The 27,967-nt window shown below is 42.3% G+C and overlaps 1 protein-coding gene across 3 annotated transcripts; it reads left to right on the forward strand.

The window, feature by feature from the left end:
• The first annotated feature begins 3,321 nt into the window (after nucleotides 1-3,321).
• On the forward strand, nucleotides 3,322-27,335 carry PODN (podocan). Of its 3 annotated transcripts, none has more exons than XM_088536984.1 (12): nucleotides 3,322-3,514; nucleotides 4,284-4,478; nucleotides 6,814-7,082; nucleotides 8,185-8,278; nucleotides 9,349-9,413; nucleotides 13,319-13,428; nucleotides 15,476-15,632; nucleotides 17,643-17,758; nucleotides 19,329-19,986; nucleotides 22,908-23,056; nucleotides 24,911-25,112; nucleotides 26,310-27,335. In XM_088536984.1, the coding sequence occupies exons 2-11, from the start codon at nucleotides 4,442-4,444 to the stop codon at nucleotides 25,077-25,079; spliced, it is 1,824 nt and encodes a 607-aa protein (XP_088393110.1). In that variant the 5' UTR covers nucleotides 3,322-3,514; nucleotides 4,284-4,441; the 3' UTR covers nucleotides 25,080-25,112; nucleotides 26,310-27,335. The 3 variants fall into 3 exon arrangements, with proteins under 3 accessions (XP_088393110.1, XP_088393104.1, XP_088393116.1); XM_088536978.1 differs by having other exon boundaries at nucleotides 4,353-4,478; XM_088536990.1 differs by lacking the exon at nucleotides 3,322-3,514 and adding an exon at nucleotides 3,700-4,041 and having other exon boundaries at nucleotides 4,353-4,478.
• Nucleotides 27,336-27,967: the final 632 nt, after the last annotated feature.

The raw sequence follows: 27,967 nt of genomic DNA on the forward strand, positions 1-27,967 counted from the left end.
ATCCTTTGTTTAAGTCAGAAATGAGAAATTGAGTACATAAGCCTTACACCATATACATACCATATACTTTATACCGTATACATTTTCAGAAGTGACTGTTATTTTTTCAGATGATTAATTTGTCTCATCTGGAACAGAAGAAATGGCCAGAAATGGGTCCTTTCCTTAAGAAAACCATGCTGTTTTGAGAAATCCCAATTCCTAAGCTCTTCAAGATAACAAAATGTGTTTGTTCTGAAAGTCCAAATTTGGGATATTCACAAGAGAGCTCCTTGTGGATGAATGAGGGTATATCTGTGGGCAGATAAGGCAGTGTAAGGAGCAAAAATGTTCCCGCAAGTATCTGACTTTGGAGGGGGCTTCCCTTTCCTCTGGAGCAGCTCTGTGAGAGCGCATGACACAGGGTACCTCTCGTGCAGGTGGTCGTAATTGTGCTAGTGGTAGAAGGAGAACAGAGTTTGGCATGTGACTGTATTGCCTTGCTTGTGCAAGCAAGTCCTCCTCCAAAGAGGTAATGTGGGTGCTCTGTGGTTAAGTAGCAGAGAGGGACTAGTTTGTTTGAATGAGGATGTTGTGAGCAAGTCAGCATCGTCTGCAGCAGCATTAAGCAGCTGCCTTTTTGGGAGATATAAAGGTCATTTCAGGTTGCAGGAGTATGGTGCAAAGGGGCTTGATCCTGTGTCTTCTCTGCTACAGTTAAAAAAAGAAAATCTGTATAAATCACAAGGTTGGATCTGAATGTCTGTTTTCCATATGCTCAATTTGTATGAGGTCGGTTCAACTGCTATCTCCCTGGAACAGGAACTGTGTTGTGTCCTGTTTTCAGAGTGCTGAGCTGAATGTCAGCTCTCATTAAGCAGAGGAGAAAAAGAATACAATTAGCCTGGTGGTTAAAAGGCAGGAAAAAGTCTCTTAACTACAAAAAATCAACACTTGTGGAAGAAAACCACATGTGGAGGACAAATGTTGGGGTGGAAAAAAAAGCCCTCTATTTGGAACCAGTTCCTTTATTGCTTGAATAAACAGAAGCGTAATTTCTTGGAGTGACAGTGCAAGCTGTTTTGTGCATATCTTTAAGAAAAATTCTTTGCTAACTTGAAAGCAGATGGCTTTATATGGCCCTGAGTGGTTTCTCCAGGAAATGTTATTTACTGTTATATAGGAAGAGAAATAGCCTCATAAAGCTACAGCAGGCTAAAAAGGCATGTGTAGTGGATGATAAAGCAAGAAGGCAGTATGCTGTGTTTGTATTCCATATTTTAAATAGATTAAAAGCAGCCATGGATTTTTTTTTTTTTTTTAAACAATACATGTCTTCTGAGAGAACAGACATCTTAAGGTTCATTTGGATCAGCACACACATGCCAGTAGGCTCATGGCCAGACTCTGTTGTGCATATTTAAGATTTGAAAAGTGCTTCCCTTCGTGCCTTGGAGACAAAAAGCTCTTTACTCTTTCTGTTTTGATTATTCTCTTTTTTTATTTTTTTTTAATTTTTTTAAAGCGAATGATGGCAAGTTGCTTATGATAATTTTAATGTTTTTTTTTTCTCCTCTCAAATAAAGGCACAGTATCAGCATATAGCCATAGACCCTTCAGAAATGCAAGTGTTTTTGTAGAGTCTTAATTAAATCGGATAAATAAGAGGGTTAAAAAAAACTACATTTTAAAATGCAATTTAAATAAATTTAAATCTCATGAATCCTTCTTGCCTCACTCTTTCCACGTTGATGCTGAGTGAGCTGACACATAATCACCATGCTCCCCGAATAACTCCCCAAATACGATCAGGCTTCAAAAGGCTGCTTATACCTTTGTCCTCTGCCCCATTGTTGCTTGCAGGGCCACGCGTTACCTAAGCTTAGTGTATTGCATCTAAATTTAGCCTGTAATCTCTTTAGGGCAGTGACAATGGTTGTGAGTGAGAGCTGAGCAGGTTCTTGTGGATTTGTGCCACCTTTGTGCTGTCCTGATCCTCCACGGCCACAGGGGCACCAGGAGGCAGGTGCATCCTTGGTGTAACTTCGGCTTGCTCAGTTACAAGCCTGTGCAATGAAGTACATGTACTGTATGGTACAGCTTGGACCTGGACGTGTCCTTGTGCTGAGGTCTGGGAGAAGGGCTTTGAAAAAGGAAGCTCAAGTTAGCAAAGTGTCCCTGGCCACCACTGAGACTTTTCTGCTGGTGCCCGTGCAGCAGGCAGGGCCTTGGCAGGAGCACCCCAGGGTGCTGTGCCACAGGATTGGTGGTGGCTGCTGCTTGTTACTGTGGCACCCTGGCAATGGTTTGCCCAGGGACCTGCTTCTGCGCCATCTGGGCAATCTGAAGAAGTAATTGTATAAGAATCTTAAGCTGCATTTTCAGCATCTGTTTTTGAACCTGAAAATACTTAATTTGTACCTGAGCTCCCTCTCTCACCTCCGCAGCATGGAACATGCTGGGATGCAAAGATTGTAACTGGAAATGTTGTCAGCAACAGACTGTAGGTTATGTGTGTTTGGATGGAAATGCTTTTCTCAAAAACACCCACCCAAAATAGTGATTCCCCAAATCCATAAGCTTAGTCCTTGCCTTAGGCCGTTGTGGTGTGTCAGAATATGTTTAAGATGGGTTTTCCTGGGAGGTTTTCCTGAGAGGTTATGTGAGTTCTAGTGTTAGGAATGTAGGACTGGCCTGGAGGTAAGAGATGGTAAGTTTGGAATATTCTCATATAAGAGGAAAGTAGAAGAAATGATACTTTAGAAACAAACAGGAAAAATAAGTGATTTGTAGCATGGTGTAAGGATTTAAGTGTTGCTTTCACCCCTGGGTTATCTGATTTCTGACCCTGGCTCTGCGCTGATGCATAATCTTGGGTTGGCAATGACACTTCTCTTTGCCTCTGTTTCCCTGTCACTAAAATAGGCACGATGCCCCTCTCCTGGTGAAGTCCTTTACCACCTCTAGATGGTATATGATTGTTTAAGTACTACAGTGACAAAATGCAAATAAACACATTATTTTGAAGAAGGGTGAATTCTGCGCTCTCATTCTTGGGCTCTTCTGGCATCAATAGCTGGGCAATCTCCCTTCTCTTTCTTTCCTCTGCCTGCAGCCTGGGGTGAGATGTGTGCTTCCCCAGCGCAGACTTTGCTTTTTCCTTGAAAACTGTATTCCCTTGAAAACATTGCTTTTACTATATTGCCTCAGGATGTTAGAGAAAGGGTAACAGGCAGGTGTGGAGGATGGGGAGTGCAGAATACATCCTGCATCTCTGAATCATCTAACAAATAGGCAGCCGGTTTTGTTTTGTTTTTGTTTTAGTGAAAACTAAAACACTTCCCACGCTGACTTCTGAAAGTTACACGTGGCACAGGGGGGGGATCTGTTCCAGTTGATAGGAGAAGAGAGGGAGGAAACAACTTAATTGCTTTAGACTTTAGTTCAGCTGGAGTTGGGAGGAAAGAGCCAGTGTCTCTTTTTTGGAATACAGCGAGTTCTTGCTGAGGACAGATCCTCTGCACAGTTGGTGGAGGTATTGTATGGCACATTGCAGGGCACTCGCAAAATAGGTGGCTTTATGTTTAAAAAATAATGCTGCTGTCAGCGGCAAAAAGAATGTGCTGCTTTCATGAAATATTGCTGCACTTAGAGCATACTCTGCTATGAACAGCAAATTCCTCTCTCTCTCTTTTTTGTTTTTTTAATATAGACAGAAATAGGAAATGCAGGATTTCTGGTCTTAACATAACCAGGACTCTGCATGTGTTTAGTGCTGTGATACAGAGCTTAGGGGATGTAAAAGAGAGTGTTTAGATGGGGTATTATGTCAAATTTGAAGACTTTGCCTCTAAGATGCTTGTTGTTTCTCAGCCTAACCCTGAACTCTTAAGAACAGCTGATGGATCGAAAACCAAGGGGAGAGTTAAAGGGGAGGGAGATGCAGGAAAAATTGCTGATCTATCTGTTCCTTGCTAATTTGAACCAGGCCCATGGGGAAGGGGGGACATTCTCGCATGGAATTCAGACTTTGTCGAGAAGGCAGCAAAAGTTAAAGCTCCAGTAAGCGCTAGTGCAGCTCGGCTCTCCTGCAATGCGCGCACAGCCTCTGCTTCTCTCCGATCATCTGCAGCATGCTTTCTTCTGGCATCTCTCCTGGATCTCACAAAGCGTGTTGACAAAAAGCAATGGGAGATTGTTTTTTGCCCGAGTCTTTATATTCAGACTATAGCTGTTTCCTCTTTCCTGCTCACATTTTCCCATATGGTAACTTTGGAAAATTCCTCTCCAATTTCACTGGAAAGTGCAGGAAACTCTCGTTGGTAGAGGGTTGCCTGTTACTCTCTCTAATTCTGCCGCTCACATCTGGAAAGGATCTGGCTTGGAAAGAGGAGTCTCAGTCTGAGCTCAGCGCATGTAACGGACATGGCATGAGCTGAGGGAGCCTGTGGGGGCAAGAGAAATGTTCTTCTCCAGTCATCTAATCTCTGTCAGCAAAGGTGAGTTTTTCAGCACTTTAATTTTTTTTTTTAAAGCTGTCAGACAGCATCCAGCAGCTGGTCAGCTGCAGCTTTTAAAAAGGATATGAAAGTGAACAGATTCACTTAACCTGCTGGTATTGAAGGAGATTATGTTTTTCCAATTGTGTGTGTGTGTGTGTCCTGTGAGAATGTGCATGTGGAGAACAGCAGGTACAGTGATACTTTGAACATGATTCATCGAGGTTATAATCACTGAGAAGCATATAACTCTTGAAACTTCAGCTTGCTTCTTGCCTGTTGCAGCACACTGCTTCTGGTGCTGTGGGGCAGCAAAGTGCAGCAGTGACTGGTGGTTCTGCCTGGATTCAGAAAGATGCAACTGCAGAAACCCCTGAACCGGCTTTAGCGAAGCCGCAGTCTTCAGGGTGTAGCGCCTGGTCCCAAGCCCACTCATGGCAAGGGGAGGGGAAGCTTTCTGGGGGGCTTTGAGCCCCTTTATTAAGTTTTTTGAATAAGGTTTTGGATCATGCCCCTGGGAATGAGTTTAATTGGAGTGAGTGAGTTCAGACATACTTTGAACTTAAAAAAGAATCCTGCCGGGTTTACTGCCTGCGCTCCAGATGGAAGCAGTTGTTTCCGTATCCAAAGTGTCTCCGTGTGGCACCAGAGCAGCAGTCACTTCAAAGGCGCTATCGCAGGAGCACACACGCTGATGACAGAAGGCTGAGACTGCCTCCCAATATTTCAGTATGCAGTAGATGCAATATTGCATGCTGTTTTTAATGTATTTTCAGTTGAATTTATGGAGAAGTCGGCATGCCACAAATCTGTAGAGACCAATACTAATCTTGATGTAACCGGTGGTACTGTTGGTGTGGTGTTGGTATTTGTCACAGCAAGGCTGATTCTGACCCATGGGTAAAGGGCTTTTTCTTTTAGATTTGATAACTGTACCTTCTGAGATTGGTTTCTGAGACTATTTTCTGTAAGATTTCTGAAATAAGTCCTTAGTATTTGGTGACCTAATCTCAGGAAGTTACTGATCCAATGTTGGCATGCTTGTATGGCTAATTTTGACCTCGCTGTTAATGTCTTGCTGCTGCATAAGGCACATCATCTAATCTCTGAAATCTTTTATAAAAGAGATTAATTTGATTATATTCAGGTTTTACAGAGATGGAAATTGTGGGATAGTGGAGGCAGGAATCAAATCTGAAGTGCTTAAAATTGCCCAACATGGAAGTCCAGAGCTGAACCAAACCCTTCCATGCATCAAGCCATGCTCTGTCCCAGGAATATACCTTCTCCCATTTCTTCAAGCATTAAGTCTGTGTTTAAAGATATTACTTAAAAGTCTGACTGAGAGCAGGATCTGTCCAACATCTGCCAGTGTCTGAGCGCCCCAAAAAGGAGGGGTATTGGTGCCAAGCTGTATGATGGACACGAAGGGGGTGGGCCTGGTCTGATGGCTCCCAACCTGGTGCTGAGATTTCGAAGGCAAAGGAGAAGTCTAGGCTGACAGAGTTAGCATTTATTTCATACTTGAGTCAAGAATCCATTGTGGGATTTTCTATTTTTGACTTTGAATTTTTTTTTACTTAGACTCGTCTTCCATGACTTGCTCCACTTTGGAGATTCCCCTTCCCTTGAATGCTTTGCAAGGAGCAGAAGTGAGGGAAGGAGGCAAAGACAAGCCATGGCCAGCTCTTACTGCAAATGGTTATATATGAAACCCGAGCAGGGCAGCAAAGGAGACAGTGAGGGCTGGACTGGGGCCAGCTGGCTGATCCAGCAGATACTGAACTTCTGTTTGCGTTATTTTAACCTGCTGCCAGAAAGATAAAAGCCCAAGGCGAGCCAAGCCTTGAAGGCCTCAGACCAGCACTGTCCAAAATCAATAGGAAGCCCCTACTCAGTAGCTCAGAGGCTTTTATTATGGCTCAGCATGCGCGAGACAGCCCCTCAGCGCAGAGCTCCAGTGCCTCAGTTATGTGAAGGAGAGGGGCCGCTGCCACAGGCAAAACTGCGCAGCATGTTACGGTTACATAACATTGCATAACCTCAGCTATAAATCTGCAGGCTTGTCTGGTGTTCCTCAATAAGAGAGAAAACAATAAAAAGAGGGAGAAAAGGCTGCAAGGCCCTTGAGGAGTCGGGGGCAGTTCAGAGGTGGCCGTGGTGCTGCGCTACAGCGCGCCTAGGGGCGCAGGAAATGGCGGCGGCGCCAGGTCCCCCTGAGGCGCCCGTGGCGCGGCAGGGGGCACAGGAAATGGCGGCGGGTCCCGTCAGGCACCGGCTCCCCACGGCGGCTCCGCGGTGGGGTCTGACCCCGCTCTCTACTCTTGTCTTCCAGAGGCGATGCCCGGTGGCGGCGGCCGGGCCCTGCTGGCGTTGGGGCTGTTGGCACTGGGCTGCGCCGCTGCCCGCGCCCCGCTGCCACCCGGCACCAACGACTTCCTCGATGTCGCTGCCGAGCGGCGGCGGCACCAGCCGCAAGGAGCGGCCGCCGGCTGCCCCCGCGACTGCGGCTGCAGCCAGGAGGGCGTCGTGGACTGCGGCGGCATCGACCTCAAGGAGTTCCCGCTGCGCCTGCCCGAGCTCACCAACCACCTGTCGCTGCAGGTAATGGCGCTGCCTGCCTGCAGGCCTTCTCGGGAGGTCCTCACAAACCAGGGAAGAAAAAAAAAAAATCTAAAAGCCCAGAAAACATTCTTGTTTTCTCCTGGGTATGTGAGAGAAGATTTTCACCCAACGTTATAATAGAGTTTTCCGGTAACTTTTTTTTCCTCATTTTGAGGCCTCTCCGAAGAATACAGTCTTCATTCACGAACAAGATGTTTTTTCAGGCAGCAGTATATGCCAATAAAACATCCCCAAGAGGGGCAAATGTAGCCCCTAGCCCCATGGACGCGTCGAGGAGCAAGGATGCTGCCGACTGGAGCTGCTAAGGGCCCAGCGCTGCCACGTGCCGGGCTGGCGCCGGTCCTGCGCTCGCCAGGCTCCTCGGGGAGCTGCTGGCGCCTCGCTCCACAGCCGTGTCCCAGGCACGTGTGAGCCGCGCTCCCGCCTCCGCCGCCCCAGGCCGGGAGACTGCTTTGGAGCAGCTGCTGCTGCTTTTGGTGTCCTAGTCTGGCTTCCTGCACTGGGGTCCAGATTTTTCATCAAGGTTCTACATGTTCGAGTGCGAGAATCGCACTTGAACGGTCCCAGTAGTGGCGTGTTAATGGAAATCTGGTGGCAGTTACTCTTGACAGTGAGGGCAAACCCAGTTTGATGTTCCCTGCCCATGACAAGTTTGTAGAAAAGTTCATCACAAAATACATCAGAAGAGCTCCCCTGCTCCCAGAAAAAAAAAAGGCAGCAGAAATAGTAAATCTGCAACTCCACAGTGCCATCCTTGTAGCAACTGCTTTACAGCAGCTACCAGGCTTTGCTTTGGCAGATAGGTCACAAGCCTTGCCAAGAATGATCCCAGTCTTTGCATGCTACCAGTGCACCAGCTGGATATTTCTGGAGAAGAGCACAAGCTCTTCAGAGCTTGCTTCAGGCCGTAAAAAGCTGCAGGGTTTGAGATCTGAGTTTGGCTCGTTATAGAGAGAAGGCTGCTGACAATGATTTGACATTGTGGGTCCATTTCCAAATTTTCTTGGAGTTCACTGTCTGGGTTTTATTGGGATCCTGCTTGGATCACTTTGCTGATGATTAATACTCTCCTTTTTCTTAGAATAACCAGATAGAAGAAATCTTTCCAGAAGAGCTTGCTCGTCTTCACAGGCTAGAAACTCTCAATCTACAAAACAACAGGCTTACTTCAAAAGGTAAGCTGGAAAAGTCATGAGTGCACAGAGCCATTGCCTCGGCGTCAATCCCTACAGCAACACCAGCTAATGCAGGGAGCCCAGTGACAGCTGCTGAAGAAAGCTGTGAAAAGTGGTGGGTTCACTTGACTGCAACAGTTGGCTATAAGCATCCCTCCTTTGGCCATTATACAGACCATGGAGGCACTTTATCATCTGAAACGTAGCACTCAGTGTGTAAGAATGCAGCCTTACTGGACTGGTGGAGGAGGCCTGGCAGCAGCTCTGTGTACTGTGGCGTGAGATCTTCACGTCCAGGAAACTCTCCCCAGTCCCTGGGGCACATCGGTGCAATGCACTTGGGAACCAGAAATGTCCACAAGCAGAATGATTTCCTTCTGACTGACCTTGTTTCTTACTCCATTTTGTTAGCTCAGTCCAGTCTGTCAGTTTGCTCAGTTCAGATCAGTCTGTCTTGAATTTGCTGTAAATCCAAATAACCTATATTACATATGAGGCAACCTCTGCCTTTTCCTAAAACTGTTTGGTTTTCTGTATGCATTTTTTTTTCCTTTTTTTCTTTTTTTCTTTGCTAAGATTTTCGCTAAGTCATAGGCTTATTAGAAAAGTGTGACTGCTGATTAGTAAGGAAAGCAAAAGGAAGAAAGGAATTAAATAGCCAGAGAGCAGGAGGTGCAATAGAAGAAATGTAATTGTTATTAAGTGCTGTCCAGATATGCTGGGTGCTCTTGCTAGCCTTACAGCAAGACAGAGCAAACCTTTATTGAGAATGTGGGCTCATTATGCGTGGGACACAATGCTTATAACTCGTACTTAGCACAAAGAAAACTGTGTTTAATAAATTCCTTTCTGTTGTGCCAGCATCTCTCTATGTTAGTTTAAAAAAAAAAAAAAAAACCCTGAACAACAAAAGGCCTGAGTCAGGTTGTTTCAGTGCTGCCGAAAATATTTAGATCTTACATTAAAAATATTGCCTGAGAGATAAAACTACCCTATGATATTCTCAATCAGGGAGTGCTAGTGTTGCTGATAAGAAGCTTTTTTTTTTTTTTTTTTTTTTTTTTTTTAAGGACTGCCAGAAGAAGCATTTGAACATCTGGAGAACCTGAATTACCTGTACCTGGCAAACAATAAGGTAAAATATAAGACTTTAAGACTTCTTTTCTGAGTGGATTTTGGCAGTTACTCAAGAGCATCTATAATTCTTTGAAACTGTATATGTTAAATAACATTGTGCTAAGCTGATAGTCTAATAAAGGTTCATTTAAGGTCAAAACAATCAGTATGCTGAAAAATTAGAGTGTTTTTTTCCATAGATGTGGTATTTCATGAGTTCAAAGATCTTTTAAGACCTCATTGCCAGGTGAGGAGGTGGTAGGAATGGCTAAATCAAAATTGAGATCTCTGTTTTACACATACATGCCAGTGTATTTTTAACTCTTCTGTCTCTGTGCAGCTGATTAAAAAAAAAAAAATGTGTGTAGGGAGATGTAGAGAGCCCCTGCGTTCATAAATGACCGCTGTAATTTATGGACTTTGGATCAGCTGCACACAGTTGATAGCTGCCTGTATGCAGATAAGCTCTGGGTAATGGAGTGCAGGGGTGAATATCTCATCTCATGAGCCTGTGTGAAAAGGTGTGTGAAGAAACACATCCCAATACTTGTGCTTGGGCCATCAAGGACTGCAAAAAGTCATCCACTCTTCCCTGGCTCCCATTCTCATTAGGGTTGATGGATGGAAACCCACACAAAGAGAAACTGAGCAGGTAGCAAATTTATTCTTCTAGTCTGAGTCATAAGAGCTGGTTTTGTTTAATGGAGAAGATCACAGCTGCTTTCCTGTTAGTGACCTGAGTTGGATGTGGTGATAGAAGCACAGCTTTTCTGCATAGGAGTAGAAGGGAATACCTTTCCACATGCCTTTGCACCGCATGGTTCTCACTGGCATTCATTTTTCTCAGTGACTCCCCACAATTTTTTTACTACAGAAGGGACAGTTATGCCACAGAAAAACAGACGTTAAAATATCAAGCAGAGCTCCTTTTCTATAAGGAAACCCTGCATCTCTCTCTGTGTGCATGGGTGTGTATATACCTGTGTGTGTGTGCATGTCTGTCTGTGTGCTACATCTCTCTTAATATCTATAACTCTTTGGCATTTCATTTATACACATGTGACCACCTTCAGGTTTCAGTGAGGCCAAGACGTATCCAGAATGTCTCCACGTTTCTGTATGGAGTAACTGAGAATGGAACCCATTCCTTAATGCAGTAACATTGTGTTCTTTTCTCTTTCATGCACCATTTCCATATAATAGTCTTGGCAGTTAAGAAGTCCATAAAACAGAACAAGCCAGACTGTGACTAATATTCCAGAACTTTGCACTCCAGTTTTCCCCGTGTGACAAAACAAAGTGTTTGGTTTTTCTGGCTTCACTGCAGAGAGAATAGGATCCCAAGTGAAAATGCAAACATCAGCAAATGTCACAACTAGTTAGAGTGAGAAGTTATGGACCCACAAAAATAACACATTTCTTCACAAATAATAAGCCAGGAGAAACCAGATTGGCTTCAAACTACATCTACTCTGAAGTGGGAAACCCTGCAGACCAAGTAACTGGTGTCTTGAGGAGGGCAGGGTAGGTTGCTGGTAGTTTGTTGTTTGTTTTATGGATTATCTTGATGCCGCTTTATCCTCAGTTGTCATCCCATCACATTCAGCTAAACTGTCTCTCATTAAACTAGCACAGTTCGTCAGAGAACAGAAGATACCAGGTTAAAAACCTGAGGCACATGAGCGACAACTGTTTTAATAGCTGATCCTGTAGTTTCTGCTTTAACTTCTCCAAGCACTTTCTTACTCAGACATGTGTGACATCAGTCACACGTTGTGTAGTGTCTATAATAAGGCTTCTTAATAACAAAAATCTGCTGTAGAATGGGTCCTGTAGATCATTATAGGTAATCTTGGTGATGGAAGGTTCTACATTTCTAAGGATTCCCATAGTAATACAGGCTAGAAATGTTTCTGGACTACTGGAACAAGCACAAAAATCCTGAGGTGTTTCAGCCACCTTCTTGGATGAAAGTTATTTTATATTCTTCAGTTATAAAAGCTCACCTATGAATATCCTGACACTGAGACTAGTGGAACTAATGGATTGATTCTTTTTTTCTGCCTTCTGCTATGGAACAGTCTGAGAAAGGAATATAAAACTGAAAGATCTGATATATTCCTAGTACAAGGAGTTGAAGCAAGCAATTATACAACTGTTAGTCTTATGACTAAGTGCTGTAATGCCAAAACAAAGTCCTGAGCAACTGAAGACTCTTCTTGGCCAAAACTTCTTTTTTTCTTTGCTCTTTCTTGTGGCTCTGGCCTCTCTTATTTCACATATCTGAGCCATGCCCTTTGATTTCTGTAAAAGCTCTGACTCAGAAGATTGTGTATTCCAGGAGAAAAGCTTTAATGTGCTGTGAAAGTGATTAGCTCTATGTCCTGTGTCTGATTTCTCAGTATTGTGTCATGGCAGAGGTTATTTTTTCCTGAGGCACTGTCAGAAGTTTGGATTTAGAGATAAGTACCTTTATCCACCTTCAATGAGATCATATATTTCAGGTCAGGAGGTGAGAGAATAGCGGTTAAGTCAAGGGCAGATATGTGGCAATTATGGAAATATGTAAAATGCCTCTAATTTTCACTGCTTACATAAAAGCTGGGAATGGTAGTACTGGTGACTGGTTTGTGGGGAAGTGCTTTAAGTTATACATTGAGGGGCAGAGTTCATCAGTGTGCATTTGACAAACTAGTAGAAAGATATCTAGGCATCCTCCAGATAAATAGTTTAAGGCTTGGGTTTGGGAGCCCTCCAGCAAAGTACCTGTATTCTCACATGTTGTTCATATTTTAAATATTTTTGTTCTTATACTATTTTTAGTAACTAATTGCTTTTTTCATTTTTATAACCATTTGTAAAATAGGTTTTGTCATCATGTGGGTCTGCTCTAAAGACCAAATCCTCTTTCACATAACAGTATTGTGAGCAAGAAGCTTTACCGGTTCAGGGCATTTCATCATTTCGTGCTAGAAGGCAGATCTCTAACCCAGAGTTTCAGATGATGAATTCAGTATGACCCTAGGAAAGAGGTTCTCTCAGAAACCTCTAAAGTGTATATACAATTTTATAGCAATGTTCTGACTAATACTGTATTTAACATTTTTGTCTGTGTTGATAGCAGCTGGCAATGGCAATTCTGTAGTCTTCTGCTTATGTGCCCAAGGACTGTATGTATTTACCATAGCAGCATGTTAAGAATTTGCATCCCAGTGGCCTAATTTTTATACATAAATCTTTTCCTGTGTTTATACTTTCAAAAAACTGTTCTGCAACCTGTGAGTGTGACCTGTAGTCCTCGTTCTGGATGAATGACTTTGCTGTTAGCTGCCACTCAGTGAACCTTGCTGTTGCATTATCTGGTGGCTCCGTGAAGCTGGGCTTTTCAAATCGACTGTGCAGCATCACTCTGCAGTCGATATTTGCTGTTATGTCCCATTTGATATTCCATAATTTGGCTCAGAACGATTGCTGCCTTTTGGGAACCTAGATCCCTTTTTGAAGAGATTGTTGTAGTAGTGGGCTCTATTGCAGCAGACATATGAAGTGACACTTCCCCTGCAACCAACATACATCCTATGGAGGAAAATAATAGGCCAGTGTGAGGTGGGTCAGATTTTTTTGCATGGTAGTTTGAAGAATTAGCAAATACATTGCTTGTTATTGTTCCTCTCTGAATAATAATCTCTTGATTTCTTCCAATAAAAACAAACATCCGAATATTTTGGAGCAAAAGTCTAGCCCCTTCCTGGAGAGATTAGTGAGTGAGGATCATTTGTTTTTGTTCCTGCAGTCTGCATTCTTTTCCATTTACTGTTGCCTGTTCAGAGGAAACAGATTTGCAAGTGTTTTGTTGCTGGCATAATATTTGGTTAAAACATGTGTTGCATTTAATTGGAATTCCCCCATTTATTTCTTTTTCAGCTTACAGTGGCTCCAAAATTCCTACCACACACCTTGATCAGTGCAGATTTTGCAGCCAATTATCTCACTAAGATATATGGGCTCACATTTGGACAGAAGCCAAACCTCAGGTAAGGGATTGGGAGGTGAATTGGGAATGATTTCTGCCTCTGCTGGGAGGCCATTGGTGACTGATAAGAAGCTATCTGCTAAACCATCTCATGGGCTGCTGGTAGTTTTTGGAAAGAATCTGGCAATTTATTATCTCAGCGTGAAGCATCAAATCAGCTCTCCAAGGACACACTCCAAGAGCTTTTACTGGCTGCCAGACATTTTAACATAGATAAAAATTGAATTTGTCTCCATTTTAGTTATGTGTCAGTTAAGAGCTTGCAGTTAAGAACTGCAGGAACTGCTTTGATTTCTCAAAGTGGTTATTAACTGTGTAGAAATTCCCTATTTTATTATAATCCATTTATTTAAAAAGTTAAAATCAAGCTGCTAATACAATGCTCACTACAGTTGAGTGTTACTCAACTATATTAAGGTCTGCTATAGTTACCTCTTTTCACATGTGCTTCATCCTCTCAGAACTGGTTTCAAAGATCTCTCAGCTAGTTTTAAGTTGTGAGTTTCCTCAGCTGGATCCAGTGTCCACCTCAAAGTCAGCTGCACACAGACACTCCTGCTGTGTCATGCAGCTTTTTTCCAAAGACCTTTGGAGTATTTATATGGGCACTGTATCATCCGAATCCTGCAAAAACGTCTCAGACTCTTGGGAGCAATTTGCACTTGACAGTAGCTGGTTTGGGCGAGCTCTTAAAGCTCAGTCATGAACTGAAGAACTCTTGGATCCCACTGAATTAATTGAGAGTTGAAGCTTCTCTGTATTTTAGACCTTTAGTCTCATAGGATCTTGCTAGCTGAGAGGGCTGAGTCAGTATCCCATTATGAGACTGGTTAGATTTATGCACCTATTCTTCCATAACCCCAATTGCAGAAGCTGCCATGTTCCACATTACAGTTTCTGGTGAGATTTTCTCAAGCTCTCCTATAGCAACACTCATCAGAACAGTAACTCATTGATTTCTGAAAACTCCAAACTTAGTTGTTTCAGTTGTGTGTTTTTTTTTTTTTTTTTTTTTTTTTTTTTGCCCTCAACAGAGTTCATGGTCTCAGACTGATTAGCTGGAAAGTGAGGCTTTCAGAAAGATAAATATTTGTGATTTAAAAGTACAGCTAACCACAAAGAGTGAATAATATCTTCAGTGTGGCTCTCTACCTCCTGGAGTGTGTGATCACACTGTTGTTTCCATTCTGACCCTTTCCTTCCTTCCTTCCGTCCAAAAAACTATTGCCAAGTATTCTCTGCAACTGGCAGAGAATCCAAGAGCAAGTTAAAAAGGTCCCCTTTGACACTGTGCTCTTTGTGATGTTAACCTGTCCCCAGCGTTTTAGCTGCCTGCTGCATCTTGGGGCATGCGCAGGAAATGAAGTGGTAATGGAAAAAAATCAATAAAAATCAATAAAATCCTATAATTTCTCTTGCTAGCAAGAAAACAAATGAATTTATTTACCTGTTAAACCAATGGAAAGCAGGAAAACTTTCACAGAAGTCAGCTGACTTGTACGTAATTAAAGTGAAAAGAAAGCAAGCCAAGAGGAAAATAAGCAACCCTCTAGATTGCAAATCTTCATTTAAAGAAAAAAACAGAGCTGTTGCAGTTTGAGTGAACCTGCTTCTGTCTTCATGGGTACAAGAGGAATGGAGAAGAGCTTAAGAGCTCTATAGGTTCATTTTTGCAAGCTCAAGACACCCAGATTTGATTCCATCAGTCTAGTATCCTTTGTGCCTCTTGGCTCAACACAAAGCTGGATCCAACTGTGAAATCTGGATTCAGCTTTCAAAGCATTGCACACTCCCACTGGGTTCAGTTTTTTATAAAGGTGAGGCTATTTGGTTTGGATTTTAGATGGACCAATATTTCAGAGTGTTTGGGCCAGAGATTTGGTTTGGGATACATTCCTTACTAAATTAAATGACACACTAAAGAATGTAATTATCCCAAGGAAAGAAGAAAATATTCAAATACAGTTTTTAAACTGTACAGTTTTTTAAATACCTTTCGCTTGGTAAACAAAAACTGTTTAACTTCATCTTTTTTCTCCTTCTGGTAGATCTGTGTATCTTCATAACAACAAACTTTCAGATGCTGGGTTACCTGATAATATGTTCAATGGCTCTGATAACGTGGAAATACTCATCATGTCCAGCAATTTCCTGAAATACGTTCCAAAGAATCTCCCTCCAGCACTCTACAAGTTACACTTAAAGGTAATGACACCAAGGTTTCCTATTCTCTTAAAGCCCTGGGTTTGTGTGGGATTCAAAGTACACAGCCTGGCCCTCTGAGTTCACTTGGAAACATTCCTGGGCTCACTGTAAGTCTCAGCTGCTGTATTCTTAAGTATAGCTGAGCTCTTATGGCCTTGCTATTTTGTTCCTAAGTAGAAGCTTTTTTTTTTTTTTTTTTTTTTTTTTAAAAAAAAAAACAAAACAACGGCATGTTCACAGGGTAAAAGAGTGCTTTTCCCTGCTCCCAAGGGAGTGCCCTGCAGACACTTGCATGGGTCTCTGGGGTGCAGCCACTGAGCAGCCCATCGTGCACAAAGGCAGGGCAAGATTTTCCCTGCCTCTCTGGTGTGGAGGGATGAGAAGGTAGATTGTTTTGCACAGCCATTCAGTGACTGGCCTCCTTGCAAAGTCTGCCACTGATGATGGTTTTTTTTCCTGACAGTTTATGCGTTGGCTTTGCTTACTGGTTCATTTATTTCACATAGTCTACTGTTTCCTAGCATCAGTAGTTTTTGTTTGCTACTGAACTGGCAATTCTGTCAACACAGAGAAAGTTTGGATCAGTGATTCTTCACTGCTACAACTTCTCCAGCAGCAGTGAAATAGCAGAAGTTGTGGTATTATCTAGTCTCCAGCATTTTTTATTCCATGTCATCTGATTTCGATAAAAGCACTTGCATCGTGTCTGTACTAGAGTTCCCAGCCTTTTAACAATGGGAGTGCTGCAGCGGTGGGGAATCCATCCTGGTTCCTCTTGTTCCTAGTGTTGACAGCTCCTTGGATGTGGGTAGACCAAAATCTGTTATCTTTGCATTTAGGCAGCTCTGTTTTGCCTCTCGGCCTTCTTTTCCCTTGAAGGCTTTGCTGCTAATTCCCATGAAAGTCTTTCAGAAAACGGGTTTCTGCAGCTTAAAGAGAAGGAAAGGCAAAGGGTCCAATCCTGTAAATTGCTGGAACTTCTCTGCAAAGTATGGAGCTACTAAACCCCTGAATGTTATTGCTATTTACTGGCAGTTGTCTCCCAAAATAAGATTCAGACTTTGAGGATTGTGATTTGAACTTTTCTTATCTTCCCTGTAAACCCAATTTGTGTTAAGGACAGAGAAGAAGTTGGGAAGAGAACTGAGCATTTGATTTTCAGGTGCACCCTGCCTATTTGAAATAACATGCAAAAAACCAACAGGACAGCAAAGGCACAAGAGATAGCAAATAGTGGGCCAAAAGTGATGAAATTAGTTAACTCTGGATGTGACGGGTCTTTGATTCTGTTGTTCATTCAGAAACTAACCTAAATCTATCTGTCGTGGTTTATGTTAGGTTGGATGTGAATCTATTCCAGTGTGTTCCCCATGTTATTGCACATATTTGAACTGTGGGAATTTTTACAAAATTCTATGGGAATTTTGGTGTTAGTGCTTTATATATATCTGTTTATAACTCAGACAGTGCCTATTTATAATGGAATTCAGTTTTCTATTCTGCTCATGTCTGCCTGCTGGCTACTCCAAAGCCATGCTAAGAGAAAAAGTGCAGCTATTTTGGAATCTACATTGCAGGAACTATAGATTTTGGAATATCAGTAATAGTGGAAGGTTGGCGGATTGCCAGCTTCCAGTTTAATTCCTCCTTATGTTGAAATACAGCTTATGAAATCTATAGATGTTGAACAAATTCTGAGGTTAGTTGGCTAGATCACAGTATATATGTGCAGAGGTGGAAGGAACATGAATGCTAAATGGAACCCTCCTAATGAGCCGTATTCTGACTCCTTAGCCCAAAGATTGCATGTGAAATGAATAAAAAGAGGGTCTAATATGTCAATCTGCTGTTTGTAGTTATGTTTTTGTTTATTTCTTATGCAGAGCTATAATATTTCCTGAAATATTTCTAGCACCTCTTAAATTTAATTGCCTGATGTTAGCTGAGGCAATCCCGAGTGTCCTGTGTTCTCTCATGCCAAAAAATGTGCTTTGTGCTTTTTAACTCTAGAACAACAAGCTAGAGAAGATTCCCAAAGGAGCCTTCAGTACTCTTGCGGGTCTGCGGGAGCTCTATCTACAGAATAACTACTTGACTAATGAAGGAATGGACAATGAGACTTTCTGGTGAGATTCAGATCAGTAGCTCGTGCCCGTGTTTGTGTTTAAGTCCCCTGATAGAGTAAGTCCACCAAAAACAAAAGTATGCTCGAGTAGGATGGGGTGTAATGGTGCTGCCCAGTTGCTGAATGGAGGCGAAAGGTCTGCTACCGACTGGTACAACCAAAATAACTTTTGTTGTCCTAAATTTGGCCTGGGATTTAACACTTCAAAAAAACACCTTTGTACTGAGAACTACCCTTGTTGTACTTGGAAATCCAGCCTGTGTTATGCATCCTGCCCATAATTTGCTATGAATTCTGTACCTGAATGAACCTCTATGAATCCTGATCACCAGAGATGAAAATATATCAGACTGTACCTTCCTCTGCCACATCTTGCATCCAATGACCTCACTTAGTGATCTGCCTTAGGTCTGTTAGGTCATTCTCCAGGTAATGTTGGGGATAACATATTTTTAAGATTTGGATGAACTGATCTCACTGGCAATAGTTAAGGCACCAGTCATGCTCCATACAGGTGGTGGATATTCCTCCTTGTTCTTAGTGTGGCCTGTGCAGTGCAGCACAGTATGACTGAGAGGTACCCAGGCTTGGCAAGTGTTTCTCTTTGCAGCAAGGAAGTGCTTTGCCAGAGGCTGTATTCACTCATTTAGAGCCTGCTTGGACATTTCTGAATAGCACTGTGGTAACCAATAAGTAATGTCTGTAATACATTAGTTCTTGTATTTCCTGAAAACTTTCAAGTCATCTGCAGTGGGTTATGTAATGCCATGCAGATTACCATCCCATTTAAACTGAGAAACTGCTTTGAAATACAGGGGAATACAGAGTCTTTGGTCCTGGCATATATAATACCACTGATCCACTTCTAGTTGGTATAAGTGGCTGGTCTGAGGATTTTATTTTAGCTTCAGTTGAGTCCATGGAATCCAGCTCCAATAGCTTACACAAAGCAGATCTAGCCCTGACTCACTTCCATAATACTGGAGGGTCAGGAGAAGTTCATGATCTTAGGCTAGGACACAGAATTAGCATTTCTGCTTTTCAGAAGAATTCATTCTCTTAAAAGCAGACCTGCTTTCCAGTTTAAATATACCCTTTCAGAGAGACTCTCAGGAAAAATTACTCCTGCTCAGGCTATGATTCTGTGAAACTGAGACCGAAATTCTGTGTTTTAATAGTGTTCCCATTGCCACTCTTTCCTCTGGTATGCATGCACTTAATTGTTCTAAGTACTTCAGTACTTTAGTGTCAGACAAGCATTGGGCTGCAGAACTGATGCTGGGTCTCCGTGGGTGGCAGTTTGGGTGTTCATGGGCTCTAGCAGGTTCTCTTGCAGGTGTGGCTTAGGAGCAGTGGCCCTAAAGGCAGTGTGGGAGCTGCCTGCTTTACTGTCCCCATCACTCATATCATGCTTGAGACAAAAAAGGTAGTAACAGAGAAGCTGTATTGGGGGGAGCAGCTAGGAAGGCCCCTTCACATCCCAAAATATTGTAAGGATTGCATGAGGCAGTTGGTTATGGTTTCACTTTACAAAATCTAAATGAATAATATTTTTTTCCCGATTTCCCAAGGAAACTGTCTAGTCTTGAATATCTGGATTTGTCCAGCAATAACCTCTCGCAAATCCCAAGTGGTTTACCTCGAAACATCGTCCTCCTCCACCTGGAGAAGAATGCAATTAAGATGATTGGCAGAGACGTCTTGACCCAAATTAAGAACCTTGAGTACCTTCTGCTCCACAATAACAAGTTAAAAGCCAGAGGGATTCACCCCTTAGCCTTCCAGGGCTTAAAGAAGCTGCACACTGTGCACCTGTACAACAACATGCTGGAAAGGATACCCAGTGGGCTGCCCCGGCGAGTGAAAACACTTATGATCCTCCATAACCAGATCTCCGAGATTAGCAGGAATGACTTTGCTACCACTTACTTCCTTGAAGAGCTGAACCTGAGCTACAACAAGCTCAAAAGTCCCCAGATCCATCGGGAGGCCTTCCGTAAACTGAGGCAACTAAAATCCTTGGATCTTTCTGGGAACAATCTCAACACAGTGCCCTTCGGCTTTCCCAAGAACCTGCAGGTCCTGAAGCTGAAGGAGAACGAGATAAGCACCATCCCCAAAGGGACTTTGTCTGGAATGACAAAGCTGCGGGAACTCTATCTGAGCAACAATAAACTGAAAGTAAATTCCATTTATTCAAGAGCATGGAGAGAGCTCAGCAGTCTCCAGGTAGAAACATCCCCTTCTGTAACTGTAATAGTAATACTCATGTCCTCATCTCTCCACCCATGCCGGTTTATGTAGGGCCAATAGTAGATGTGCTTGGTCTTTGTGTTTTGGCATTGCAATGTAGTTGCTGTGCCCTGTCTTTCTACAGCAGAGATGGTTTGTTGTTTGCTTTAACAAACATCTGTGCCAAAGGTGGCACCTCCCACTGCTGAGCTGAGTGTTGGTTCACCATCGTGCTGGTAATTACAGGGGATGTGGGTCAACTTTTTTTCTGACCCCTAATGGTGTCCTGTATTTTCAGCTAAGTACTAATGAATCTTGGCATTAAAACTCAAATCATACCTTTCACACAGCCTGTCTCCCAAAAGATTTTAAATGAGCTCTGAAGAGAGACAGCAGGAAGAAAGAATGCATAAACAAAAACCCAAACCACACTCTAATTCTCAAAGCCCCCACATCAGCTTACAGTCAGGCAGGCCAAGCTGTAGGACTTAGCAGCTCAGCTGGCTAAAGCACCTGGAGAGCCGCTCGGGGGCTGAATTCCATCAGCAGTCCTTCTATTTGCTTAATTGGTGGGGAATGTTAAACACAAACCATAAGGCAGGCAGGAACAAACACATTTGTGCTGTGCAAAATGCCCTTTCAGAATGGATATGCTGGCTGGAGGGCTTGCCTGCATTTCCGCCCGGGGCAGCAGCCTGTTTGTTGCTGAAAAGGTGTCACCTATGGAGTGTGGCAGCCCTCTGGGGTACATATGGTTAGGTCACTGCACAGGCAAAGCCTGTGCAACTGAGAGCAGATAAGGGACATGGAGCATATGTCACCCTGGCCTCCAGTATAGCGTTTTCAGGCAATCCAGAGGTTTCTCTTTGTGCATGTTTCTTTCCATATTATCTGGGACTAAACAGGAGCTTGGCCTTCAGCTAATATGAAGCAGCAGCTGTGACAGGAGAGCTGTTGGTTTAAATCAGCTATAGATCTGGTCTGTGGCTTTAGTGATATTTTTAGCATTTGTTTGGTGCTTAAGTGATGTGTGTGTGTGTGTGTGTGTGTGTGTCTGCAAATAATGTAGGATGGAACATCGTTTGGAAGGAAGATTTTGATGGGAATAGCAGATGCTGGAATTGTTTCACTGACAGAGCTTAATGAAACGAACCCATTGGCACTTCCCTATTTTTTTTTAATTTTTATTATTATTTTGTTGTTGTTCTCAAACAAAACGGGAATTCATGAGAATCTGGAAGCTTTCATGGCTGATAAATAACCTTTCCTTCTCCAATGGCCTCATTCACAGCTGCATCGTGTTACTTTATGCTGCTCTAGCCCCTTAGAGTCGGTCTCAAGAATCAAACCTTAGGCTGTAACTGTCCCATGGCAAACCCTGTTCTGATTAAGCAACGCTAAGATGATAGCACGTTTAAAAAGTTCTTTTAGATTAAGGGTGCATTTTTGGCTGTTGATTTTTCTCTGAAATACGTTCCTGCTCCTTAGTTATTTTCCCAATAGGATATAGGAGTCTTTAAGGGGTCGAGTGTGCAATTAGTTAATGAGCTTGTGCACTGGAGGAGATCTGACAAGTAACAAGCTCATAAGACCCTGATTCTGCAGGACTTGACATCTGCTTCAGCCTGCAGCGTTTCTGTGGAGATCACTGAAGACTCTCTGCACGTACAAGGCTGGGGGGGCACAGACGTTTGCTGGACTGTGCTCATATTGAGACCAAAAATGCTGAAATCATCCTAGTCATTTGAAGAAGGGTAACTCTGAGGAATGTGTAATTATTGTGCCAGCTTTATGATAGGAAAATGCTATGATACAGGATCACAGAGCACTCTTTGGATCCGTTTCATTGCTCAAAGTCACCTGAGAAAGGATCATAGCCTTCAGTGCCGATGTCCTCACAGCTGCCCAGGTATCTCGCATGTCACTAAGCAGCATCACGCTACCCCGCGGAGCGTTTGCAACGACACCTTCCAAGGAATTGCCATGCATGTTTGCAATTCGGTCTGCTTTTAATTCGTGTAATGTAAAGCAGGGCTAAAGTGTGGGCACAGGGAGGAAAAAAAAGCAGGGACTGCTAAGCAAAACAGCATGAAGTGTCATGTGCAGGGTGAAATCACCCTGCTAAGTAGGGTGTAAGAGAGCAGAACTGCCATGGCCACACTTGCCTTGTGATATTTTAAGAGGCCAATTCGGTTAGTTTAGCTACAGTAAATACAACAGCCTTCCACCATGGACTCGCATCAAACCTTCCTTCATGGTGGAAATTACCAGTTTCCACTGTAATGGTCATTTTGTTGGATGGGGGACTTCTGAGGGTATCTGAGGGAGATTTCCCAAAGTACCGTGTGACAAAGAAAGCATGTTTTCCACGTGGTTTTCAAATGTAACAAATCCTGGAAAAGCTCTACATAAACATTTCGCTTCCGCACTGTTACCAAAATAGCAGGGGTTTTTTTGTATGTGTATATTTATATATGTTTGTGTGTGTATAAACATAGTTTACAAATTGTTAGACTAAATGTGAATTTTTGGCTGTTGATTTTTTTCTGAAGAAGTGTTACTGCTTGCTAGGTGTTTCCATGGCAATATAAATGAACATACACAATATATACAAAAATATGTTGTATATATAGCAAATAATTATATATAAACATCTGTACATTATATACATACATACATTTGTGTTTGTGTGTATAAGAACATGTTCTTTTGTATGTATACATACACACATACATAAATATGTATATAAATAATGGGAGAAGCTTCTGAAGGATGGCGGCTTATGTATGTGTGTACATCCATCCTGTGGAAACTCACCCATTGTTAATTTTACAGCTCTTTTTCTGAGTGCTGGAGCATCCTCGGTGCTGCTAATATCTCCATGCAGTTTTTTAACCCCTTGCTGCCTCTCCTTTCAGTCGTTAGACATGGCTGGCAATCAGCTGGCTTCTGTCCCATCGGGCCTGCCAGAGTCACTGGAATATCTGTATCTGCAGAACAACAAGATCACCGTGGTACCAGAGAGCGCCTTTGAATCCACACCCAACATAAAAGGGATTTACCTCAGGTAAGGCCATGTTTCTACTTCAACACAATATTTTTCTTCTTTATCCACTTCACAGTTTACTACTAAAAGTATTTGAAAGCTTAACTTTCTAAATAAATAACTTATTTTTATAGTAATATATAATAAATCTATGCTCATCTGCTCAGAAAAGACTGAATGGGGACTCAGCTCGGCAAGTCTGCCCTCTGCTTATTAGAATGGAGCAGGCGTTTTAGAAACTCTGGGAAATTAATATTCAGCATTATTAAGTCATATTGCTACCCTCAGCTGTGAACTAAATGTTTACCGTCCAGTCGTCCAACTTCAACTCTGCTTCATGGGGACTGTCACTGTGATGAGGACCTTATTTATTAAATTGTCCATTTTGTAGATGGTAGATATTGACCTCTATTACATATAATGTAAAGTCACAATAATGTTGTTCAGAATTTATGCCACAAGAAGTGAGTAGGCCAGAGTCTGGCCCAGTAACAAATTTAGTTGCAGTCTAGTAGAATGTTATTGAAAATATTGTTTTGAAGTAATTTTTAAAACCTGACAATAGTTGATTAAGCTGATTCTATGGATATGTTTAAGAGCCAAATACCTCTGTGGCATGAGATTAACTATGGCTTTATTTTGTCTTTATGTAACTGAGTTGTTCTAGGGTTCCAAGTCATCCCTTTCTGGAGGGGCGATTGCATACCAAAAAAGCAGAAATAAAGAGTCTGTGGTGAATAAGAGCAGTCTGTCTATCCAGCTGCTCACATTTGAGAATTTAGTGAATGTCTGGAAGCAAACCAGAAACCACATTTTATATTTCTACATTAAAAAAGGAAAAAAAAGTGCAAAACTGTTTTGCTAACTTATTTAGAAGGCAACTCCACCCAGGGTAAGTTATATTTCTTGATAGGAAATGGGAGGCTATTAATCACTGTAACGTGGTAAAACAATAATATATCTCTGGAGTTTTAAAATAGAATTCAAAGCATGCTCAGGAAAAAAGGGCCGAGCATTAAATGTGAGGAATTCTTAAACTACAGATAAGTTTGTTTCTATTCTTCAAAACAAAAATATCAGATGAAAATTACTGCATTGGGTATGTTTCTAAGGAGCTATTTTGTATCAGTTTTCCCAGTGCCCTGGGAGAAGAATCGAAGTGTCAAGGGATAACATGGAATCTGATGGAAAAGCAAGTTACACTTTGAAATGTGGAGTGTGGGACAGGCTCTTTTCCTCTCTGGGAAAACAGAAAGCTAAGGCAAAGAATCCTTGGGGGATGAATTGCAATATTATGATTTTTTTTTTCCCCCTTGAAATACCTAGTTATAGAAGAAGAGGGCAAGATAATGAGTCTTTTTGAGATTTTGATCAGCTGAAGCCAGTGGGAATCACTTAATATTTCCCACTATTTTCCTGGTAAATACTTCGAGAAGATGCAGGTGGTGTCAGCAAGCCTTGTACAGTCACTGCATTCGTCTGCTTGCTAATCTTTCCCTTCCTTTTTACATCCTCAGGAATCAGTACTCTGTTCTTAGTTGCAAGCCAGTGTGTTCAAATAAAAATAAAAAAGGAGGGGGGAAGACATTGATTTTGAGCTTCAGCATTGTATCATCAACTCAGACCCTTGCACAGTGTAGGGACACTTGAACTTGATCATCTTTTTTTTATGTGCTTGCTTTCAAAATTTGGTTCACCTTGAGAAGAAATCAATGCTGCCATTTTTAGCAGTGTTGCTTTCTTCCGAAGCGCTGGTGTGAGTGACTGCAAAGTCAGTGTAGCTCTGTGCAGTGGCTTCTTCCTAGTTGACCAATACTTCGGGGCTCAACATAAAAATGGGCTTAATTTAAAAGTTTTTCTCTCGTCCATGTAAAGGTTTAATAAGATTGCAGTTGGAGCACTAAAGGAAAGCCTCTTCCAAAGCCTGAAGTACTTACAAGTACTGGATGTTGAAGGGAACTTGGAATTCAGCAATGCTTCAAAGAATGAGGATGATTCAGAAGAGGAAATGGAAGATGAGGAAGAGGAAGAAGAACTGAGATAAAATGTGAACTCACACAAGCCCACCGCATGGAAGGTAGTAACTGAGCTTTATTTAAATGGTGGATCCAATCCTCAGATCCTCCTGTAAACAATTCCAAGTTAGAAATCTGTTCGAAGACAGAAGATAATCCACAAAGAGATTAAAAACCTTTGCTAGAACATGATCGGGAATGGTAGAATCAAAAGGGTGGGAAAAATACATATATATATTTTCCCTTTTTAAAGGCAACTGACTCTGTTTTTTTTACCAGAGACAATGGGTGGTTTGCACTGGCTTCTGCTGATGGGCAAGTAGAGCTGATAAACATGGAGGTGGTCATTTACTAGTTGTGTTAACACAAAAGAAATGACACTTCATGGTAATTTTGAGCAACTATTTCAAAGCAAAATGAAAACAAAGAATGAACTGAAGAGTTCTCTGATGCAGAAGACCATGCAGGCTGGAAATCAGTTAAAAGAATATCCACTTCAGATCACTTTTTGAGACCCTGTGCAGGGCTAGCCAAGTGCCTGGCTCGGGTTAGCCTTGGCTGTGCCCTCACACCAGCCTGGGCTTTTCCACTGCTTTGCCCCCTTCATCCACATTCCCTGAGAAGCCTCTGGCAGATTGCAGATGGTTTTTGCTGCTAACTGTGTCTGGTTCCAAATTGGTAATCCTGAAATTAAGATCTCAGTATTCGGCAACCAATCTGCCCTGCCACTTGAGCTGTCTACTTGAGAGAGGTCCTTTTCTCATCCTCTTTCCAATTGCAGAAGAAAATGCCGAGAAAAACAGTGTTTGAACAATGTGGAGTTTTGTTTGCTCTCTTAAAATAAGTATTTTATATACAAATAAGATGAGGAAGTTCCAGACATGATACTTCTGGAGGGCTGAACTCCGAGAATTGGAAAAAAAAAATGAAATGTTTAATTTTGTCCTTAATCAATGTTCTGTCATGGAGAATGACACACAGAAAAATGCTGGGAATAGCCCTAATGCACTGAAAGGAAGTTGGGTCTTGAAAAGCTATTTGGAAAGCCAGACGTTAGGCCTCCAGCCTATGTTATGTCAAAACTTTGTGAGAAAACAAGTAATTTATGTCTGCTTGCTTAGAGCACGTTTAACTTGCAAATCTGCGCATCTCTGTTTTGCTCTGGGGCACATGTGACTGGTCAGCAGATATTAGCTTTAACCTAATTTGAATCCTATATTCTGTTATGTAACTGATGTTGTTTTTCTGATGTTTTGCAGGAAAGCATATGGAAAACTACTTATATTTCTATGTGTGTATATCTATATAGATACACAGAGAACACTTAGCAAAACGTGCAGTGAATCGCACCGAGGCAGCCGTGGCGCCGTTCCAGGCTCGTGGAAGACAGCATGTTACAGTGCCGTATTCCGGGAGAGACCCCGAATGCCTTTCCAAAGCTTCCAGATCATCTTACTCAAGACACAGGATCATAAGGGATTGCCCGGGAACTCACAAAAGCTGGCTTTTGTTTCTCCTCTTTTCTCTTCTCTCACTGTTACCATCTGTAATAACACTATGGGGCTGTTTGGCACACATGCCTTCAAATGCTGTCTGTGTCGCTCCGTGTAAAGCGAGCCCTGTATGTGCTGCTTTTCCCTTCTGCCACTCCCAGGAAGCTGTTGTTGCTCAGGCCAGATGGAGATTTGCGGTAGTTTCGTGTGTATGAAGCAAGCAGCAGTACCAACTGCCACTGTGGATGAATCCATTCCTCTGTTAGAACAATGTGTATATTTGGATGAGAAGAACAAAGTAAGGCTGGATCCCGTAATATTTTATTCTTACTGCCAAAGCTTGCAGTATATGCCTATTTTAGAAAGGTTTAAAGATAAAACATTTGTGAATATATAAAAAGAACTGTACGTCTGCCTTCCAGAGCTTTGGTAAAGTTTCTGTCTCGCTGTTGTTTGCCCGTATGGTGGCTGTAGGAGTAACTCAAAATATGTCCAGAAGAGTGAGTATGCAGTATGATATATGCAGTAGAATTATTCACATATTGTGTATCATCCATGTTAAGAGTCAGAAGTGAGACAAATGAAGCAAAAGAGGTAAGAGAGCGTGTCAGGGTCTCAGGAGCAGACTGTTATTAAGCTTGGGAGAAATTTCCGTACTTGGTTCTGGTGGGAGACAGCACCTGCTGTCTTAATGTCTTGAAGCCTCTCCTGTTTTTTGATGTTGAGTATTCTCAGCTCCTGTTGAAATCATGGAAAATAAAGAAACCAAGGAAAAGCAGAAAGCTTTTAGAAGTACTTGGGTTGCAAGGTCGCTGTTTGATTGTACTGTTCTTCATCTGAGCTAGCTAATCAGCTTGGGGAAAGGGTGTTTTCTTAGGCGAATTTCTGGTTGAGCGCGTGTTGTTTTGCATACTGTATTCCAGGATTTACTTGCAGACATAGTTGGCTTAATTTTTCACCAGCTGTTTTTATTGCTGGAGAAGATCTTGTTCCATACTCTCCCTTTTGGTTTCTTTAGCATATAACACAATTTCAAGATGCCAGTTCCCAATTTATGCACTCCAGCACCATCACGGATCGTGGAAGAAAAGGTTGCTTCCTGAACAAAACAAAAGCTTGGCCCTAAATCTTTACAAGAAAACACGCTTTTGAATACAGGTATGCAGGTATGAGTGATAAAATACCCTTCCAGATGACTTTCAGAGTAGATTTGTATGTAAGATGCTTACAGAACATGGCTTAATCATCAATATCCCATCCCCTGCAAACCCCGTGGTCCTGTAGAGCTCTATAAAACAGTTTCAGTGAAATTGAAGAATCTCTCATCTGTTTATGTTGAAGAGCGTGCGCTGCCTCAGGCCGCAGGGCAGCAGGAACCTGGGGCTTCTCCTATTCCCTCTCCAGAGAGTGAGAGCTGGGAAGGT

The sequence above is a fragment of the Tinamus guttatus genome, unplaced genomic scaffold (assembly GCF_059628265.1).
Source record: "Tinamus guttatus ecotype Peru unplaced genomic scaffold, ASM5962826v1 Tinamus_guttatus_pri_ptg000044l, whole genome shotgun sequence".
In the NCBI taxonomy this organism is placed as follows: domain Eukaryota; kingdom Metazoa; phylum Chordata; class Aves; order Tinamiformes; family Tinamidae; genus Tinamus; species Tinamus guttatus.

Excerpts from the sequence above, each read along its gene's own strand:
- PODN (XM_088536984.1), top strand. The coding sequence starts at position 4,442 with ATGTTCTTCTCCAGTCATCTAATCTCTGTCAGCAAAG. Across the intron at positions 9,414-13,318 it reads TGTACCTGGCAAACAATAAG|CTTACAGTGGCTCCAAAATT; the intron begins GTAAAATATAAG and ends TTTCTTTTTCAG. Across the intron at positions 23,057-24,910 it reads ATAAAAGGGATTTACCTCAG|GTTTAATAAGATTGCAGTTG; the intron begins GTAAGGCCATGT and ends GTCCATGTAAAG.